Source organism: Canis lupus, chromosome 17 (genome assembly GCF_011100685.1).
Source record: "Canis lupus familiaris isolate Mischka breed German Shepherd chromosome 17, alternate assembly UU_Cfam_GSD_1.0, whole genome shotgun sequence".
In the NCBI taxonomy this organism is placed as follows: Eukaryota; Metazoa; Chordata; class Mammalia; order Carnivora; family Canidae; genus Canis; species Canis lupus.
This window is the reverse complement of record NC_049238.1, coordinates 11,204,289-11,226,305: the sequence shown is the minus strand read 5'-3', so window position 1 is coordinate 11,226,305 and position 22,017 is coordinate 11,204,289. Positions and strand designations below refer to the sequence as shown.

General features: G+C 40.2%; 1 protein-coding gene across 3 annotated transcripts in view; it reads left to right on the top strand.

Annotated features, from left to right (window-relative positions):
- NBAS (NBAS subunit of NRZ tethering complex) overlaps window positions 1-22,017 on the top strand; it is a 319,521-nt gene that overhangs the window by 206,008 nt on the left and 91,496 nt on the right. For all 3 annotated transcript variants that reach the window (XR_005372117.1, XM_038560813.1, XM_038560814.1), the window contains exons 39-42: window positions 823-899; window positions 1,287-1,424; window positions 13,489-13,718; window positions 17,892-18,002. Coding sequence is in view for 2 of the 3 variants with exons in the window: in XM_038560813.1 (XP_038416741.1) it covers window positions 823-899; window positions 1,287-1,424; window positions 13,489-13,718; window positions 17,892-18,002 (556 nt within the window). In the remaining variant the exon portion in view is untranslated. The remainder of the gene's footprint in view (window positions 1-822; window positions 900-1,286; window positions 1,425-13,488; window positions 13,719-17,891; window positions 18,003-22,017) is intronic.

The window sequence follows — 22,017 nt, the reverse complement described above, 5'->3', positions numbered from 1 at the left end:
AGCCATGACATCGATAGTTGTTGCTTATATAAAAAAAGTTTGTGGGAAAGTTGTTAATAGTTGGAATATTTTAAGATCTTATATAATCAAAGCAAGGGTTTTAGTGGAGTGCAATGAAGAGGGATGTTCCTAGAAGGAATAAAACCATATTCATTGTAGTAATCAAAAGATTTATCCTCAGTTTGCTCACACAGCTGTTTCGTTACCTTGCTCTTTAGTGTTCATATGCTCATTTTCCATATTAAGCTGTCATTGATATACTCAGTTTTATAGCATGGCCTGGGTCTTTGAAACCAAAAGATTAGCTGTAAGAAAGCATCCTCACTGATCCATTTGCACTTAGACTTTGTACCCGCATGAACAGAATTTTTTTTTTTAAGATTTTATTTATTTATTCATGAGCGACAGAGAGAGAGAGAGAGAGAGAGAGAGAGAGACAGAGACACAGGCAGAGAAAGAAGCAGGCTCCATGCAGGGAGCCTGACGCGGGACTCAATCCCGGGACTCTGTGATCACGCCCTGAGCCAAAGGGCTCAACTGCTCAATTGCTGAGCCATCCAGGCATCCCCATGAACAGAATTTTTAAAAACATAACAAATAGTACAATACTTCTGAATTAAGACAGGGTTACTATTTAATAACAATTTTTCCTATGATGTGTATTTGGATGGTACTAAGAGGCATTTGTAAAAGGTCTTAAAGAGTCCTCTGAAGCTAATTATCTGTGGTAATCATGCAAGATTAAAAACATGGCACTCAGTAACTACAAATGTCATATAGATCCTCAAGAATAATAATGCATTTTTTTCCCCCTGCCTTCAGTTCTCTTGCAGCTGGCAAGTGATGCTTTACCAAATGACATGACATTGGCTCTTGCTTATCTCCTTGCCTTACCACAGGTAAGTTTACCCTTACCAAGAGAGGATTTAATGAATAAAAAAACCTGTACTGGAGATTTTTCACCAGTAAGTTGTTTTTTATATATTTCACTTCCTTCTGATTATTCTTACATACTGGAAGGACTGTGGTTGTCAGTACTCAGAGAGCAGATTCTACAATTTTAACTGAAGTGTTAATTTCAAAATCTTCTTTTACATGCAGAGGGTCTGCCTTTACGGTATCTTCTGAATTTTAATGTAGTTCTATTAAGTTGAGCTTGAGTTGAACTTTGAACCAAAGTGGAAACTTTGAACCAAAACTCTACAGCGATTACTGAAATGTAATAGCTTATGATGATTTCCTTAATTTCCTTTCAGCTGAGTTCATTCTGTCATGTTCCTTTCTAGGTGTTGGATGCTAACAAGTGCTTTGAAAAGCAGGCCCACTCTGCATTATCTCTCCAGCTGGCAGCATATTACTACAGCCTCCAGATCTATGCCCGCTTGGCTCCATGTTTCAGGGACAAGTGCCATCCTCTTTACAGGGTGAGTTCTCATGGTTCCCACTTTATTAACGAGCAGAGTTAAAGCTTCTCTAAAATAGTTAAAACACGTGTTTACCTCTTTGGAGGGACTGATCTGCCTTGTATCCAGAATGCATTCCCCGTTGCTCACAGCCCTGGCCTTTCCTGTGTTGGACAGAGTTGCTTTTCCAGGCATCAGTAAGAGGAAGTTTCCAGTGTTTATGGTGAATGCCGATTCTCCCCACAACTTTGCTTTCATTTATATTATTTTACAAGGTTCTTAGGAAAAGGTTTAAAGTCGTAGAAGAGGGTAAGTGGAGAATTGGCTTTCTAATTCACTGCCCGAAAGGAAGATGGCTCCAATTTAGAACAGGAGGCAATCCAGTTTTTTGAGCAGTTGCTGTACTTTGATTTATTTGAAAGCCAGAAATATGAGAGTAGTAGCTGCGCAGATAAACTATTGAAATGTGTCAGGCTTACTTGCCACCAGTCTCCAGACCACTTTTAGGTAACTTTATTGTTTATTTCTGAGCAAAAGCGCCTAAGTGTGGCCTTAAGTTACGTGTGACTTCTTTTGTGGACACAGAGCTATTATAAATGCCATTAGAAAATCCAAGCCCTCCAGGTTTACTTACGTATACCAGTTTTATCTATCTGCCTTTGGAAATTATCTGTTTTTTGTTTTTTGGGTTTTTTGTTTTTTTTTGTTTTTTTTTTTGTACTGAAGTATTTTAAGAGAATTACCACTTTGAAAGTAGATAAGCAAATAGATCAGACTTTCAAATCTACTACGTGTACAAATAAAAAGTTCAAATTATATTGAGGCATGATTCTTTCTCCTCTGACTTCAAAGTACACTGTGAAGAAGTAATTTCACAATCTAAATGTGAATGAAAGTTCTAACTCCCTCAGCCATCCAAAACGTATCTAAGTACATGAGAACATTCCATTTATGGAAAAAATCTGTGGCTTTCACTCATCAGTTTTTCTTTACAAAGAGTAAGGATAGCAGGAGTTGGGGGGTACCCTCTGCAATATAGGCTAATCTCGCAAGGACAATACGATCATTAGATGTGTATTGTCCTTTGGCATAATCATATTGTGATGACATTTGGCTATGAAAGGAATGTTTTCTTTTTAGCCAGTTAATATTTAAGGTATTACTTTATTTTAGGGATCCTGAATTTATTTATTTTTGTTTGTTTTTGATAGCTAGTGCTGCTTCATACAGTTACTTTATTCCATGCTCTAGTAATTTCCCTAGAAATATCTCAGGTATGTTTTTATGTGAAATAAGTAATTGACCTGTGCTGTAAATTGAGGGAAAGAAGTGATTATTTAGGTGGAAAGATGGCGGGTTTCTTTCTGGAACAGCATACTTGCTTTCTTACATTTAATCGGATGGCTGGCAAAGAATGTTCACAGCACGTTTGCTGGAGTCTGCTTCTAAATACCCTTTCATTAGTGCTGTGTATGTTCACAAGTAACAAATAATTTACTCCAAAACTCCAAATATATTGAAACACAGTGAAGCTTTACTTCGACCAAGGGCTTTGTGATGTGTTGTAAACACAAGTTTGTCGTGTCCTCAGAATGTAAAAGACTGAGATTTCTAAGTGGGCACCATGGGAATGGGATACAGATGCTCAAGTGGGATCTCCCCCTTTTGTTCCCACTATATGTAGTCTCTGTTAAGATCACACTGTGTGCCTAGCACTGTGCTCCATTTCCCATGAGTTCGAAGGATTGAAAGGCCAGTCATCTGGGCACCTCATCATGTGTGCCAGGGACTCTGACCAAGCGTTAAGATGAAAAGATGGATGTGGCTGCCCGAACCCACCACTTAACCATAAATGAATAGAGGCCAGTTACGACATGGGGGTTAGAGGGGCTGCCTGAAAGAGCAATGCTGACCCACGCAGCACAGACCACACGTCGTCCACCCTTCAAGGGCCAAAGAGGTTGCTGCAGAGCCACACTGTAGCCTCATTTTCTGTTTCATTTCGTTAAAACCTTAATTAAAGTAGACCACATGAAGGAAGATTTTAGTGCAATACATATTGTTCCTGTTTTCCTGATAGTAAATTATTTTGTACCAAAAGTTACAAATCTCAAATCATGTACTGTTTGTGAGAGAGGTAAGTTAGGAGAAAAACCATTAAATTCCATCCCTACTTTTAAACCTGGAAGTCCATTTCCTTCTTCAGATGCTGCAGTCACTCCATAAGGAACCCTACTTAAAATTTCCACAATTGCACCATGGGAAGAAACAAAGTAGAACTCCGAACGCTAAGGATTAGAAGCAAAAGTACTTCCATCTTGGTTTCTTCTGTGTTCTTTTCACTCAGTAGCAGTGTGAGCATTTTATTTCCAGGTCCTATATTTTGTATGTCAAGTGCCTCATGTGAAGGACCTAGAGCTTAGCATTGCAGTGAGAAGAATAGTAAGACTTGATTCCTGCCCCCATTTTACCCTTCACTCCAATTTCTCTTTCTTCCTTCCAGCTTGTGTCACCCCGCTGTCACTGCCCTTCAACTCCTGATCTTGTTTCTGTGACTACTTTCCTATCAAACTATCCTTTCCTTTGAAGATGTCCCTGGGAGCTCTCTTGTCTTGTCCCAGCCCTGCCTCCGATCCTTGGTGGTTAGACCATGCACCTGCCCTGCAGCATGATTCCTAACACCTGCTCCCATTCTGCTTTGGGGCCCTGTAGCATAAGGCAGCTGCTGTTCATGGTCATTGCTCAGGAAGCATCATTAGATCCTAGTGGGAAAGGAGCCAGTGAAGTCGGTGTGGCCCAGTGGTGATGCCTTAGAATGGGATTTCTGACCTCTCAGCTGCTCCAGACAGAAACAGGTGTGCCCTCCAGGAGCCAGTTCATTCTCCAAGGACTTCTCAGCCACTCTTTGGGAAGTGTTTTTGGTTGGTTGGTAGTCTGAAAGGTGAGCTGCAGAGTCGGAAGGTATCTGTGATTTCTTTTTAATATCAAGATATGAAGACATTCTGAAATTCTTCCAGAGAGATGTGTTAATAGGGAGATAATAGATGTGTGAATACCTCTCCACTTGTCTTCTCCTCTCTGCCTCTGATTCTCAAGTTAATTCAGTCTCCATGGTTCATTACCTGGACCACTGTTATAGCCTCGTGAACACCACCCTATCTTCATTTTTGTTAGTTTTATATCTTTTCCCAAACATTTGTCAGAGTGGTCTTTCTGAAATGGAGGCCTGGTCATCCGGCCTTATCCCTCACATCCCTCAGTGATGTCCTATTGTCTCCCAGAGTCTGCATGTCCCCCAGGGTCTGGCCTCCGCCTGTTTTTCCCACTTAATCTTCCTTTGTTCCTGCCATCCCAAGCCACTGACATTTCTCAAATGCCCAGTGTATTCTCTTTCCTTGTCTTTGAACCTGCGTTTTTGCCTATAATGTTTACTCCCAGCATTTCTTTGCTTAGCTCCTGGGTTCAGGTGTTTCTTCACCTAGGCAGGGTTCCTGCCACCTGCTGCTCTTCTGCAGCGCTCCTAAGCTGTGTTCAGTGCTCTTCCATGGGCATTTGTACTGCCCCCTGCTTGCCTCAGTCATAGCACTTAAACACTCTATAGCTTTGAATTTACATACTCTTCATCTCACTAGATAATGAGCTATTTGAGGCCAGTGGCTGTGTTATATTGATAGATTTTTCCCAGTGTAGAACCTGGATAATAAAAGGGAGTAAGTAAGTGTTCTTCAGGTAGATTGTTGAAAATTAATGAGTAATCCTTTAGCACATGGGAAATGATTGAATTGTATATGTGTGTATATACATTTGCTCAAGTATTTATCAGATGATTACTTTATGCCAGGCAATGTTCTAGATCCTGGGGAAGCATGAGTGAACAAAGTACAGAAAAACCCTTGCCTTTTCTGTACTTACGTTGCATTGAGGAAAAGACCTCATAAGCAAAATAAGTAAATAAAATTTACACTCTATTAGATGGTGATTAGAGCTATGAAGACAAAAAGCAAAGAAGAAGAGTAAGAAGTGTGTGTGTGTAGAGTACAATTTTTAAACGGGTTCAGGAAAGACCTCAAATTGAGAAAGTGACTTTTGAGTAAAGACTAAAAGGTAAGTGCAGCACAATGAAGATAGGGGGAAGAGCATTCCACAGAGAGGGAACAGTAGTAACAAAGGTATCAAAGCATCACTCTGCCCTTCATGTATACTGTAGTACCTTTTCACAATGTATGAGATAGTATTGAGATTTTACTATATAAAACTCAGAACGTTGAAGAGTTGCCTGACTCCAGATGAAAAGCATAGAATTGCAATCTGTGACCAAACTTCCTTATGACGAGTAAGATTTCCTCTGTCTGGCTAGGAAGTGTCAAAAGGAGTGTGTGTGTAGTTGAGGTTGGGTGGGGGTGGGTAACAGCAAGGGTCAGCCTAGGGGCTTGCATATAGAAGTTGTCCATGGACAGTAGAAAGATCAAACTAACCCTGAAAAGGCATGGGCTCTCTTAAAGTACCTCTCATATTTATTCTTCCACTTGATCCTTTGAACAACCCCATTTTGCAGAAGATAAGACTCGGGGAAATCCAGTTGCTCTGATAGGAAGTGACATTCTATCACTTAGAGCTTCTGATTTCAGGCTTTACCTGCATTTTGCTTGGACCTGAGTGGTTTCTTGAATGCAGGTCTAATGAGTCATTCCCAGCAGGATGTTCCACTGTGGCTGATTTTCACATAAAATCTAAGCTCCTTTATTTGATGGGCAAAACCCTCAGTGAACTGACTGGTTCTTTCTTGCCCCACCAGCCATGATCCTGACACTAGCTCTTTTGAAGTGTATGTTTTAGCCTTTCCAGAATTTATATTTCTCTGAATTTAGCATCCTTTTTCACACCTCTGTGCCTAGTTGTAATTTCCCCACTTGAGGTGACTCCTTCCCACTCTGAACAGGTAAATCTGAGCTCAAAAGAGCCTCCTGAGCAGACATGGGCCTCTTCTGGGTTTCACTGCCCCCCCCCCCCGCCCCCCCAACCACTCCCAGGGTGTCCCAGGTGTGGACACCCTGGGAGTGGTTCTTTGTGGGATTGTAAATGAGGCACAGCTGTCCACTCTCCATGGGGTGATCTTATTTGAGGGCAGGGGCCCCATCTCTCTCTGAATCCCCAGGACCTCTCCCACTGGAGTGACTCAGTGGCTGTTTGTTGGCCTCTGAATAACTTCAGGAATCATTTCAACTGCTCTGGGTCGGGACAGCCTTCAGACTTGAGTTTTGTGCATTCCACCTCGCTTAGATTTGAAGGGCTCAGAGATGGGCACAGTAGCTGGATGATGTAAGTACATAGGAGTTGTCCACTGACCACCTAATGGCTCATCATTTGAGGCTTTTCATCTTCCTTTGCATAAAACAGCACTACTGAATTTGGAATTAAATATAACAAACTCCCGATGAATCATTGTAGAAATTGAAATAAAAGTGGTTTCAATTTGTTGCCTACACATAATAGCACTCAGTGTAGCTAGCTTTCACTCAGTTGTCACTTCACCTTGCTTCTATTTTCAGCCCTCACTTTCTCTCCTTCCACCCCCTGTAGTTTTGAGCTGTGGGAGGATAACTTAGGTAGATTACTAGGTTTGAATAAAAGTACGGAGAGAGTTTGTGGGGTTATTTCTGACAAAAGGCCTGTTGGGAAGCACCATCCTGAGCCAGCCAGCCAGTGCGGGCTCCTGGAGCTTTCCTGGATTATTTTTGGAGCAGCCCACCTTTCCTCAACTTTTCTTTTTAGTGACATAGGATAGTGATTGACAGACGATCAGGCAGAGAGAGTATTCTCTCCTTGTATTTGTCCCGATTGACTTGTTTTTATATTTAAGGAATAATAAATACATGGCCACAAAACTCAAGTGATGAAAATACAGCAAAAAGTCAGTGTTTTCTTTTTGTTTCCTTCTAGAAATAGTTTATGAATATACATATTTATATATTTAAATAAGCTTTTTTGTGCAAATGTGAATATACACATTGTTACATCCCCTGATTTTGTTTTCATTTATACCTTACCTTTATTATTATTGTAAATGCATCTTGAAGTGTGATCTTTTCTAGCATTCTTTTTAAAAAGTTTCAGAAGATAAAATCAGTTGAAAATGGAAACATGTCCTTTAGTTTTTATATGCTGGAGAAGCAAACCCAGCAGGGGATGAAATTCAAAACTTTATGGTAGACTATTTCTAAAATGTGGTTTTTTTTTTAAGCTACTAATTGAAAATACTAAGTAGAAAATTATCTCAAGCAAATAACAACCCTAGAGGGGAAATACACCACCTGTTTAAAACTTCCCAACCAACATTACCAAGAAATGGAGACTATTAAACCGGAATGGATTTATTACCTCTACTAGTAAGCAGTAGATTAAGTCTTCAAGCATTCCATAGTCATGAATATTTAGGCATATTTTTTTTTATAGAGACTTGACCATATTCTTTAAAGAAATCATATTTTATTTAGCCCCTGAAGAACTGCATTGCCAAATTTTGGGAAAAACTTAGAATAATTTAATTTTCCACGCTTCCTGTTTTAAATTTTTGATGCCTTTTTATGTTATTAGTTTTTGCAGCCTGTGATGTTTTGCAATATCACTTTGAATACTGAATATGGGAGATTTTGAGGCTACCTATAAAGTCCTTCAAAAGCTTCTTAGAAGCCAAAAGTTTTCATACCCATGGATTATGTCATTAAACTTCGTTTGGAAAACAGCAAGAACTTTGAATATACTCTACACACACAAAAACAGTGGTATCAGATATGAGTTTGGATGTAGAACATTGATGGAACCCTGTCAGCAGCATAGGAAGAAAAGGACCTGATGTAGACAGTGAAGTAGGTGAGAGGCAAGGAGTTAACCTCACTTCCTCACTACCAGACCACAGCCAAGGCTGAGTGGAGTGCAGATTGGCATCTCTGATTCAGGAACTGTGGTCTCATTGTGCGCATCACTGGGTTGGTACAAGAGTCAAATGATATTCATGGTCAGATGCTTAGACGCTTGAATGCCATACACTTCGGGGGCTGAATGAATGAATGAAATGAAGTGTTGGGGCAAGTAGGGGACTCTTTGGAATATTTTGAGAGAAATTGTGGTGAGGGGAAGAACTGTTATTAAAACTCAAATATTGGGATGGCTAGGTGGCTCAGCAGTTGACCACCTGCCTTGGGCCCAGGGCATGATCCTGGAGTCCTGGGATTGAGTCCCACATAGGGCTCCCTGCGTGGAGCCTGCTTCTCCCTCTGCTTGTGTCTCTGCTTCTTTCTCTCTGTGTATCTCATGAATAAATAAATAAAATCTTTAAAAGAAAATAAAACTCATATATTGGAAGTAGTCATGATGAGTAAAGTTCCTTGAGGAAGAGATAGAGGTAGTAATGATAATGGCCAGAGGATACCTTGTATAGAGTGCTACAACTTACAACATGCTAATCTAGCATGCTAGCCTCATTTAATCTTTATGAGGACTCTCTAAAGAAAAAATTGCTTCAATTTTAATAATGGAAAACCTGAAACTAAGGGGACATGAACAGTAATCAGGGTTATTTGATGCCAGTTCCTGTGTGGTGTTTTTTTTTTTTTTTTTTTTTTTTTTTTTTTACCTATTACTGATTTTTTTGTTTCTTAGAAGCCTTTGGGGGTTGTCCCTTTTCATTAGTATTATGTTTTACACAATAAATCAAAATTTTGAAAGCCTTTTTTTGTACATTTAACAAATATTTGATAATCCATAAACTTGGTGACACTTAGAAACCTACCATCAAAGAATTAATGGCATGTTCCCTAGTCACCACCTTATTAGGACAGAATTTTAAAACAAGGTATATTTATGTCAAGGAGTTGAACAAAAAATGATATTCTAAACTCTCTCTGTTGTCATTAGAGAAGAAAAAAAATGAAAGGCTTGCAGATACAGCTTGAATCAGTTATTTAGTTGGACACCTACCATTGTGTGTCCTCAGTGGTCCTTTGTATTTACACTTATGTATATATGAATAAAAGGGATGAGAGGGAGAGTGTACGGGGTGTGTAAAAAAACCAATCTGGATATAATGAGAGCATTAAATTCATCAGTGAAAGTTGATTGTAAAAGGACTTAAATGCTGAGTCTTAGTTACATTTGGTGGGAACTGTGTATACACTGGTCTCATCAAGATCCTTATGATTTTAAGAGCTACCCCTCCCTGTAGACCAAATATAAAAAGATGGTTTTGTGGGGAGGCATTATGCTTGCGAGTCACATGCCACCCTGCTACTTATACCAGAGGCCTCAGTCAAGTTTCTCACCTCCTTATGCATCTGTAAAACAGACGGTAGTAGTAAAGTCTGGTCCCACAGAATTATTAATATTAAATGAGATTCAGTTCATGTATGTTTAGCAGTATGCCTGTCTCCATACCGAAGACTGAAATATTAGGTATTTGTTCTTAAATATTTCTTTTTTTTTCTTAGTAAAATGAACACATTTGATGTATAAAGAATATGAAATAAAAAAGAGGGGCTAGATAATTTCTACTCAGTAAAGGAAAAGAGATTAAAATTGTTTAAACTGTGTAGAAATATATTGGCTTTAATTTATTGCTCTAAAATTGTACTTTAAACAATTTTAAACAAAGATTTGCTCTGAATATTTAGTGGAGGCATATGCATACATGAGAAAAGATGTGAACTTCCCAATTCCACACCTGGAGGAATTTCCAAGGTTTTATTTAATTTTCATGATTGAATTCCTATACGTTCATAGGATTTTACTCTTAGAAGGTGATCATCTGGTAATGTTCTTATGTTTTACATCTGAAGAAACTGAGCCCCTGAGGAGTCCAGAGAGAGGATCCCTCTCTCTTGATTCCCTCTGTGGAGTTCCCATCACTCTTGTTTTGTGCTTATATTCAGAAGCCTTCTGTGAGTTGTTTATGTGTATATCTTTGTTGCTGCTTTTTGATTCCTTGAGCCTAAGCTCTGGGTCTAATTTGCTTTCTTAGAATGATGGAGAAGATGGTACTTTAAAATACTTTATTTGTGTCTCATAACAAACCATGAAGAGGGTATGCTTATGGACTCCCATGGGTGAAGAAACAGATATGAAACATCTTGCCCCAAATTGCATCCCTATTGACTAGGGGATGTACTCCTGACTTAAAAGCCACTACTACTATCACTATACTTCCCTCTTACCCTATCCCTGGTTTGTGCATGAGAGTCTACTGTGCTCTGGAAAAGACAAATTCATGAACTATATGTGGTCTCTGCCATAATTTAATAAGCTCTAATTTAATATTTATAAGAAAAAGCAATGTAAAGTAAGTTGTATAGTGGAGGTACAATGAAAGTGTATGCCTTTGAGTAAATCTCATAATCTCTTTCATTTTCAGACTACCTGCTTCATGCCAGGCCTTGATTTGGTATTTTTTATGTGTTGTCTCTTTAGCTTCACACAATCATGTGGGCTACATTTTACTGCCATTTCGTAGATGACACGATTGAGTTTGTACCTGTTAAGAAACTTGCACAAGATCGTCCAGCTAGTGCCTTCTGTGTGTCCATGCTGATTTTACTATGTCCTGTCATTTTCCTTCATTGGCAAATATATGAAAATGAAGGTTGTATGTGAAACTGGAAACTTTTCTGTGGGAAAAAGAAAAGCTCACATAAATGTTAGTAATAATTATGCCCTTTATTGCTTTGTGCTACCATTTTAGAGCTCTGCCCTCTACTGGGTCTTGGGATTTTTTCTGTAAATTGTATTAGAATACAAAGAGAATAGAAATGAGGAGGCTTTATACAGTTGAGGTCAAGTGAAGAGTATGTAGGCCACTCTCCCCAATCTTGAGATGCAGAAAACAAATGGCTGAAAACTGAATACGGAGAAAACCTGTGGGAAACCCTTGAGAGAATGGAGGTGGTGGGCTCCTTGAGCAGGGCTGGGAAGCCCCTGGTGGGGAGGGACTTGGAGTCCCACCGGGAGATAGGCTGCATGGTTCTCGCCTCTCCTTCTAGGTGCACTGGGCAACTGTAGACAGAAGGCTTTGGTCTGAAACCACAGAATCAGAGTGACTGGAAAAAAGCTGTCCTTGTTGTGGTAGACCTGTGTATGCTGGTGGAGTGCAGAACTGGGGCACAAGGTGCTCTGTGAAAGGACAGCTGCTGAAGAGCTATCCTGCCACCCTGAAACCCTTGTTCTCTCTACTACTAGGCAGAAATGTGCTAACCAGTTGAAGTGAAGAAACTGGCACTATGGTGCCCACCCAGGAGGCAGAGCAGGTGGAGATGGGCTGACTGTCCCTGGAGCAACGTCCCCGTACCCTATGTCTTCAGGGCTGGCTGAGCCCATGGCGTGTGATTCAGGGTGCTGCCTGAGGGTTCAGTCAATAAGCAGAAAGGGGGTTGGGTTGAATGTCAGTCGTAGAGGCGGCACTGAGAGCTGAGGCGTGGGATCCCCTTTGCCTAAATCTGTTGCCAGAAATACCATCCATATGTGGCCAATTCCCAAATCCCTTCTAATTGCTGTTAGATTTGCTTTTTTCATGCCATCTTCCTGTCAGGTCTTAGCTACATAGGCCTTAGCACATACTATACCCTTTCCTGGGATTTGTCTGCCTGGTTCTTGCTTGTGTCTTTACTGCTGATAACTGAGTAGTTAGTCTAGACATTAACTCTTCCAAGAAGACTTTCTGGATACTTGCCCACATCCACTCGACTGTATTCCCACAGCACCCCGTGCTTCCTTGTATCACATCATTTAACAATGTTTGTCTCTCCCGATAGACTAGCATTCTGGGAGGAAAGGGTCCTATCTTCTTAGTACATCACCTGGCACAAAATAGGTGCACAAAAAATTACTTGTTGAATGAATGAAAGATGGTCTTGTTAGCTTCCTTTGGAAAGGTAGCTTTCAGTCCCAGGTCTTTTGACTTGAGGCACTCTTAATCTGTGGTTTTTGCAATAGGACTGAGTATATGCATAGAGGTAGGGAAAAAAACATTGACTTTTTCCTTAAATCCACCTACTGGAACCCACGAAGATTCTTTAATTGGGTTTTATCGGGACTCCCAGATTGTTCCCCTAATAGGATCAAGAGAGAAATGTCAGGCTAGGTTTGGTAATATAGACTCGACGTTGACAAATCTCCCCTGTAGCTCAGAATAATGGCTCACACATTAGAAATGCTGACAGCTTACTATAATTAGGTGTGTTTCTGAGAACCAAAGGTAGATTCTGGAGTTTTTTTTTTTCCTAATTTGCTTATATTGAAATATAAACCATGTCTTCCTAGGAATTGAGAGTGATTGAATTACTGTTGTTCAAGTATCAGGCTCCCTGTTAAATATTCCAAAATCATTGCTGTGCAGGTATTGCTTCATTGACACCCAGACCAACTTTAATGTAAATAAATGTGGCCAGTTAATCACTTAATTTTTCTTTCCTGTCAACTGTTGGATTCTGGGTTTTGTTCTATTTGAATAATTTTATTGTTGTTAGAGAAGCTTTTAAGAATTATAGAACAACATCCCATTGAGCCCCAAATTGAGCAGAGTAAAAATTGGTTGGGTGCTCTTTTATGCAACTGGAAGTGTTTTATGAATTTAGGAACAGGGATGGGTTTTTTCCTAACTTATCCCTGGAGAAAACAGTCTTCTACTTAGCTGTCTGCTCATGTTTAGTGGCATTGTTTGAACTCTGCTTTGTTATTGAGAACAGTTAGATGGTCCAAAGAAAATTTATATGGGGGAAATCATGACAAAAATTACTCCCAGGGTAAATTATTATGAATGATCGGGTAATTGAACCAGTCTAACATAGGATGATGGTAGCTGAAAAAGTAAGTGTATATTATTTTTTTAACTGATTGAAGATTTTTAAGGAAGAAGAAGAATAGGAGTCCAGAAACCACCTTTCAGACTCAATTCTGTGTCTTGTCTTTGTGATCTGCATTGATTTTAGGGTAGTTGTGAGGCTTGATTTAACTGCAACAAGGGAAGAGTCAAACAGGTGCCTGGTAGACATGGTCTTCTTGTTACTTTGTTTTGTTTTTGTTGTTGCAATTTTTGTTACAGGCTGATCCCAATGAGCTAATCAAGGTGGTCACCAGACATGTGAGTAGATATGGACAGGAAGCCTGGCCAGAGGACCTTGCTTCATTGACCAAGCAGTTGCAGTTCTACAATGAACGTCTCCTGGACTTCACGCAAGCTCACGTCCTTCAGAGCCTTCGCAAGGGAGTGGATGTGCAGCGCTTTACCACAGATGACCAGTACAAAAGGGAGACTATCCTTGGTTTAGCAGAGTAAGGGATGCCTTTGTTTCATAAAGGGATGGATTTCAAATGTAAAAAAAAGGGGTGCCTGGGTGGATCAGTTGGTTAAGTGTCTGACTCGACTTCGGCTCAGGTCATAATCTCAGAGTCATGAGATGGAGCCCTGCTTGGGGCTCTGCGCTTAGCAGGGAGTCAGCTTGAAATTCTCTCCTGCTCTCTCTGCACATCAGCATCCCTCCTTTCTCTCTCTCTCTCTCTCTCTCTCTCTCTCAAAAAAAAGTAAAAACAGGTTGAATTATCAGAGCTATTAATCACAATCTTTTGAAGATTTACATCCATGGTTGCTATAAATAGGGCTTTACCTACTTCTTCCTGTTGTATAAGGAATGTGTGGTTGTTGCCAATTGAATCAGGAGGCACAGGCAGTGTTTTGGGCCCACAGATTTAAATGGTAAGGGTGGGTATTATTTAAAAAAATAAAAAAATTTCCCATGATTTGGATAAAGCCCAAGATCAAAATTCTTACCATGTTAGTGGTACTAGGGTATGATCTGGGGTGAAAAATGTGAAGCTTATTATTAAAATTCAAAACCAAGATTGCCTGTTATTCCTGGAAATCTCACTTTTCAAACTACACAACAGTTTAATTTCTTCAGTGTGTTGAAAATTAGATGTTGTTGGACTTAATACCAGAGGAAGGACCTAGTGTCTAGGTTCATGGTTCCTTTCTCGGTTGTCACTTTCTAGAGAAGGGAAACTACCCAGCTCTACTAGTTTCCCTTGTTGGAAGCCAGTGGGAGCTTCCACATTTCCCTTTGTCTCTTACCTCTTTCAAGAGAAGAGCAAGCCCTAGTGTGAGATAGCAGTACAGTGCAAGGCCCAGTGAGAAGTGTTTCTTTGTAGGTATGGGATGCCCCTTGGTTTTAATACTGGTCTCCAGTTTTTAGTTTAGGTCAAATGAGACTTACATGTCAGAAGGTGGGAAAGTGTGTTCACCCACAATGGTTATTAAGTAGAGTTCTTTCGTTTTTAACACCACAACTTGTGGTGTACTTACCATGCACTGTAAACTATTTTATAAATATCTTTTAATCTTCAAAGATAACCCTATGACATAAAATGGTATCCCCATTTTTATAGTTGAAGAACAGGAGACTTTAGAATGTCAAATAACTGGCCCAAGTTTACCTGGGTGGTAAGATTATCACTGGGACGTTGACTGTGACCTCTCACATAACAAGGCCATCACACCTTTGCAGCACCTGTGGCCACCCCTGTACTGCCTGGTTGTGTGCTCAGGGAAGCACTGGCATGCAGTTCAGTTGACGTTTCCACAGCCTTTGAAACGAAGGCTAAATTGTGCCTATCTTTAATGCTTATTCTTCCCTCTTGGTACCTTACTTTAAAATAACAAAGATAGCCCTGCTTATGGAAGTGATATATGCTGTTTTTCATTATTATTATTTAAATCTTTAAGAAGTAGCAAAGTAGCCTTGGCACTGGCTATCTGTAATACTTTATATTAGCCCGAGCTTCTTTCCTACCAGAAATTCCCCCAAATTCTCTTTTAGAGTAAGGCAGGGACTACAGAGATCGAAGAAAAGCTAGAACAGTCTGTTACAGGATTTAGTTAATTAAGAACTATGGAATGGTTTTTTTCTTCCCCACTCTGCTCCTGGAGGTTCATAATTTCATAGAGTCATTTAATGTCTTATTTGAAAGTGACCAAAGAAGTCACTTAATCCAACCTCCTCACTTTTGGGAGAGGAATCTGAGAATCAGAGAGCTTTAAAGAGTTGTTTATGGTCACACAGCCAGGACATGAGCCTCAACTTCCCATTGCCGAGTCCAGTGGGCTTTTCTTCCAGGCATTTGGTAATCCTTGGTGGCATGCTTATGGTTTCTTAGAAGAAGGTCATTATGTAGAATAAAGGTTACAAGGTAAGGCATGTCTTAACATCATCTATTTCATTTTGCTACAGTTATTGTCTTTTATTTTCTTTCCCAAGGATCCAGCTAATGGTGTGCTATTTGAAGTATGTCCTAGAGGACAAAGACCTGCTTTTGACAAACATAATAGAATCTTGTCCACAGTTTGTTACTTAGAAAAACATACAACAGCCTTTGAACAGCTTGTTTATCTTTTTTATTTTATTTATTTATTTATTTTGAACAGCTTGTTTAAAATGTGTGAGTGTCCATGGCATTTCTGAGCTAGCAGTTCTGATTCAGAGATGGGAGTTCAACATCTTACATACAAGTCAGTGAAGCACCTGCTTCCTGCTGTTCTGCAACTCTACCTTCAGTTGTACACAACACGACCATTCTTCATTTTCATACAAATTGTGTGTCCATTTTAATGACATTTATATTCTTTTTTTTTAATATATTATTATTTTTTTTAATTTTTTATTTATTTATGATAGTCAGAGAGAGAGAGGCAGAGACACAGGCAGAGGGAGAAGCAGGCTCCATGCACCGGGAGCCGGACGTGGGATTCGATTCCGGATCTCCGGGATCGCGCCCTGGGCCAAAGGCAGGCGCCAAACCGCTGCGCCACCCAGGGATCCCGACATTTATATTCTTTAAGTGTGGTATGCCTATCCTTTATTATCTGTGTATCTTGCATGATAGGTTGTCAGTGGTTAAGGTTACCTTTGAAGAGGGCACAACATAATTTGTTTTCTTCCCACCTTTATTAGGTGATAACGATATCCCTACCTCATGAGTACATTCCTGTTGTCAGGCAATGTGTCATACTCCCCTAATAGAAAGGATGAATTGCTAATGATTGCTATCATCAGGGATTTCTCATTCCATCATGAGGAGGTGTACATACTCAATAAATACTTCAAGAAATTTTTAATTGACAATGACCTAGTAATTCTTGCAATGACAGTCTTATTCCAGCCCTGGACCTCTTTTTTATAGTCCATGAGCAAAGTTTGGGTTTTACATTTTTAAAGACTTGTGGAAAAACAAGAATAAAAAAATAGTAAGAATAAAAAAATAGTAAAAAGAATCTGCTACACACTGTATGGCAGTGAAGCCTGAAAGATATACCAACTTGCTGTTTACAGAAAATGTTTGCCAACTGCTGCCTAATCAAACATATAAGTAAATGTCCTGGTTTTCTTGGCTAGTCTCAGCCAAGAAATATGTAGTCTCAGCAGTATGACTTCATAAGAACAGATTTCATTTCTGTGCCTGTGGTTTTGTCCACCAGTCCTCCAACCAAGGCTTTGTTCTGCTTTGGGATCTGGAGGTTCTTTAATAGTCTTTCTAGAAGCCCTTAATGTAGGCACTCTGGCCCAGAATTCTTTACATTACTAGAGGGCCTCAAGTGTGGTGGCCCCATCCCCTGGTTTAAATCTTCCAGTAGCTCTCCATTGCCTAAAGGATAAGATGTAGGCCCCTGCCCTCTGCCTTCTCTCCCAGAAGTCTTGCTGTGTATTCTTTCTTGAAACTGCCTCACCTCTGGTTTGTTTATTCGTCCTCCAGACTTCAGCTCAGATCGGTCACTTGCTCATCTCTGCTGTCAGTGTTTGAAGTCCTCTCTGGTAGTACTCCCTGTGTCATATTTAATTATTGGTTCACATCTCACATCCTTCACTAGGCTGTGAGTTCCTCAAGATATATCTTGTTTGTCTCTATGTCCTAAGCAGCTAGCACAATGCCTGGCACAGTCGAGAAAACATGAACATTTGTTGAGTGACTAACTACACTTTCTCAGGGCAGGAATGTTTCCTTTGCACTGTTTTTTGACTGTAGGCTCTGGTGTCTAGACCAGAAATTTTTCGATCTCTTCCTTTTGGACTGGATGACATGGGGGAGAGCCGTCCCATGCATTGTAGGATGTTCGACAGCATCCCTGTCCTCTACACACTAGATGCCAGTAGCACTCTCCTCCTCCTCTTCCACCGTGATAAACAGACACTGTGAGATGTCCCCTGGGGGACAGAATCCTCCTTGATTGAGAACCACTGGTCTAGACCCCTCCTTGGACAGTGTATTCTAGTAAAAAAGGAGCATTATAATTCCTTGGAAGTCCTTTCCCTGAATTACTGTGAAATGTCTTATTAAGGACTGTGCTGACTACACCCCTCACAGCTGGAGGAGAGTCCTAATGAACATTTTCTTTGCTGATTAAGGTAATGTGTTTCTCTTCTCTCCCTCCCCTGTGGCTGATGGACATTCTCAAAGAACACTTGAGGAAAGTGTCTACAGCATTGCTCTGGCTCTGGCGCAGCGTTACACTGTCTCCCATTGGGAAGTTCTTATGACCCATTTGGAGTTCCTGTTCACTGACAGTGGGTAAGCACACGATTTATATGTACATTGATTTCCACGTCTGCCTTTTCAGACTCTGTTCTAGGAGGATCTTGAAATCGTAAAGCATAATTTCATCTTTGCTTTTGAGCTATGGTAGACCAATATCTGCACATTGTCTTTATACATTTCTGATATATGTTTCAGTATTCCAGCAATAGTTCATTACATGTTGTCTTTCAATAATAACAGTCCTGAGTTAAGTTAATTTTTCCTACATTTATTCAGAAGTTTTTTTTATTGAGAATCTGCTGTGTATGAGGAACAGGGTTAGATACTTGGGTGACAGTAGTGAGCAAAGACAGACATCCCAGCTGTCTTGAAACCTGTGGTCTACTGTGGGAAACAGATTATAATGGAATAATGACGGACAGATGTGAAATTAAAACTGTGACAAGTGTCATGTAAGAGAGCCCAAAGAGAGGGTTTGGCATAGTTAGGGAAGACTTTCCTGAAGAAATAATGCTTGAGCTGAGATCTAAAGATTACATCAAAATTATGTACACTACAATGAGAAGGAAACCATTTTCTAGGGAGACAAAACAGTTAAGTGCTGAAGTCCTTGACAGGAAGCAACATGGGGCATGTGAGAGCCTAACAGATGGACAGTGTGGCTGAGGTCCAGAGAGTCAGGAGAGCACAGTGTGAGATGGGACCATGGAGAAGCCCAGAAGCCAGGCCATGGGCAAGACTACAGGCCTATCACTCCAGTTATAGGAAATTTTGTAGAAGAGAGGGAGGTGATATGATCAGGTCTGCATGTTGATAAGATCAGTTTGGCTCCCGTGTTGGGAAAAGATTTTAGGGAGACCAGTGCAGGCATATAGAGACAGGTTAGGGAGCCATTAGAGTAATGGAGTGGCAGGGCTGCCAGCAAGAGGGATGGAAGGGAGCAGCAGAGAGGTAGGATGGAGGGAATGGGTATCTTTGTGCTAGCGAAGCCATGGGAGGGAAGCGTTTAAGGAAGGGGAGGGAGTATCCAGTGGAGCCAAATCCTGCGCATCAGTCAAGAAATGCGTATAATTCAGCATTTTTAATTTTTATTAAATCTTTAAAATGTTAGCATCTACATTTTTAAGGATTTACAGAATTGCTTCATGGAGATAGTGTTATGTGTGATAAATACTGCACCGACTTCACCATTTTTGAAACACGGTAATATGTTCAAATAAATGTTTCTTATGAATATTGGCATTTAAAGAATATCTTGGCATTTTATTAAATATCTTTTTCTTTTCATTGAATGTTACATAAAAGGCTGTCATATCTGCACAAGTGTAGGATGCTCCATTGGTCTCTGAATATATTATAAATTATCAGGCAATCTAGTAATGTGCAAGACTGTTCACAGCATATCATTATACCTGATAGCAGTGTGATTATGCAGGCGCACAGCAATTACAAAAGCAGGAAATCATTACCTCCTGGCGTCATTAAACCTGTGAGTGACAAAACAGCTAATATTGATTTAGAAGTGGTGTTTAGTGCTCTCGTTCTTTACTTAAAAGGTAGTTTGCCTTACTATTTAATCAAAGTCGGTATCATAGATATTTGAAACTAGCCTTGTTAATATAGTAGAAATGGCCCAAAATTTACTCATTGAATCAATGCATTGATTCAAGGGAAGGTGACAGATCAGAGTTATAAGAAAAATAATATTTTTTTCCTTAGGATTTTATTTTCCTATCCCTTTAAAAAGTCATGTTCCCTGCAAAGTTGATTTCCATAGATTTTACATTCTCTTTCCTGTTGGTTGAATTTGGGGATATTCCCTGCCTCAGCACATGTGCAAGTAAGTAGATGCATGCCGATGGCCTCGGGTGAGGCAGTGTTACACAATAGAGCAGAAACCTTCAAATCAGGATAGTGACATCGAATCCTAACCATCTCTCTTTAGCTATATATTGCTATGCAAGATAATTCAATTCTCTGAAACTCATTTTCCTTAACTTTAAGGTGTGATAAAAATTAAATGACTTCATGATAAAGTAGCAAGCCTGTGTTCCTTTCACACGATCAGTGCTTCATTAATGGCAGTTATTCTTGCCATTTCACTTCTGTAAGAAGGAGATAATCGTCATAAACACCTGTGCTTGAATTCTGGTCTCCTTTGCTCCTTTTTTTTTTTCCCCTCAGTTTTTTTTCTTAGGAGTTTTGAACGTCAGTGATGGCTTTGAGTCATGTGTGCCTGGCATCCCTTCCAGCAGGCAGACTGGCTGGCTCAGCCTCTTGTTCTTCTGGGGCTTGTTCAGCTCCCCACGCTCAGGGCTGATCCACCATTCATTTAAGCCTTAGTAGCCAGCGTCGCTTCTGGGCTGTTCTGGGCGCTTTGGTGGATCTTTCAGGCATCATTAACTACTAGTGTGCATGTGGATTAGCATGAGGGCATGGGTTTTAGAGTCAGGCCACACTTCAAGATCCAGATCTGCTGCCCATAACCCCACCTGCGTAGCCATGAGCAAGTCTCTTAATCATCTGGAATCACTGTTTTTTTTCAGTTATCCAACCATTATCCTTACCTTGTAAGGTTGTAAAGATTATAGACAATAATCTGCGGGAGACATATAGCCAGAGGGCTCTGTATTACCATTGCATTATTCCTGTTATTTATCTTGTCAATTTTGCTGACTCCATGAATATCTTTAAGTTTTGGACACAGGTCATTTTTGAAATACCAGATGCGGCTTCTAGTTGATTGAATACTACAACATTTGTTCATTCATTACATATTACTATTTTTATAATATCTTCCTATTCTAAGCTTAGGTTTAAGTGCTGGGTAAGACATATCATTACCCTCACAGAGTTTATAATAGGGGAGAACTCTCCGGCGCGCGCGCGCGCACGCGCACACACACACACACACACACACACACACACACTCTCACACTGAAAAATATCCAGAACATAAATTGCTAGTCATGGTAAGTATCATAAAGGAAATGTACAAAGAGCAGATAGCAGTCTAGGCAGAGGGTTCTAGGGTAGGAAAGGTCTTGGTATTTTTGAATAGCTACAGGAAGATCACTGTGGTCAGAGCATATGGCACCTGTGGGCATAGGAGAATGAGACAGGGACCAGAACTACTTTTGACTGTCCTCTTTAATGACACCCTCCATTTTCCCCTCTCTTAATTAAACAACAGATCTAAAGGCCATGCATCCTGCACATCTAATTCACTCTGATAGCCAGCCACCTTTTAGTCACCCAGGTGATCACCCAAGAGATTTTGCTTGGGTGTCTGAGATAATGATACCATCTTCTTCTCTGTCAGGTGGTTTTGTACTATTTCCTTTAGACCTGTGGCAAGGGTCTCTGATGGCAGGGAATCTGACCATGCATTGCTGTTGTCCACAATCAGTTTCATATTCTCTGGTAGGGTTCTTTTGGTACAAGAGGTACCTTTCCCAGGTACAAGGGGAGGGAACATAGCTGTGGGAACATGAATACACTCTAAGGTGTCTGCCTTTTTATGAATTGGAACAGAAGATACACAGGACCTGTGCCCCAGGGTTGCTGCTGCTGAGAGTGTGGCTTTTATCCAGAGTGCCACATTGTAAGATGCCAACTTCTGGCCTCCTCTGCTGTCTCTTCCTCCCTGAAGCAAGCCTGGCATTAGTTGAGGAGATAGTGTGAGAATAGTTAGTATGGAGTGGGGAATTAAGGTAGCTCAGCTTATTAAAAATAGGTCATAATGTTGAAAATTAAGATAAAATAAAAACTAAGGTCCAGGAAAAATCCATATTACGGTAGGAAGGTTGAATATAGATATATATTCAGGTCATTATTATGCAGTTGTTCTGTTCTGTTTTGGTCTTTCTTTTGGCCTAAGTGGGGGCAGCAAGAAGAGATCATGACCAAGACTATGATTTGCATTGTGCATAAGAAGAAACCTACCATTCCTAAAAATGAAAGCACTAATTACCACCTTCAACAAATTAGAAGCAACTCCTTCCATACATCTGTAACCTTCCTTTTAATGTTGTGATCGTTAAGGCCA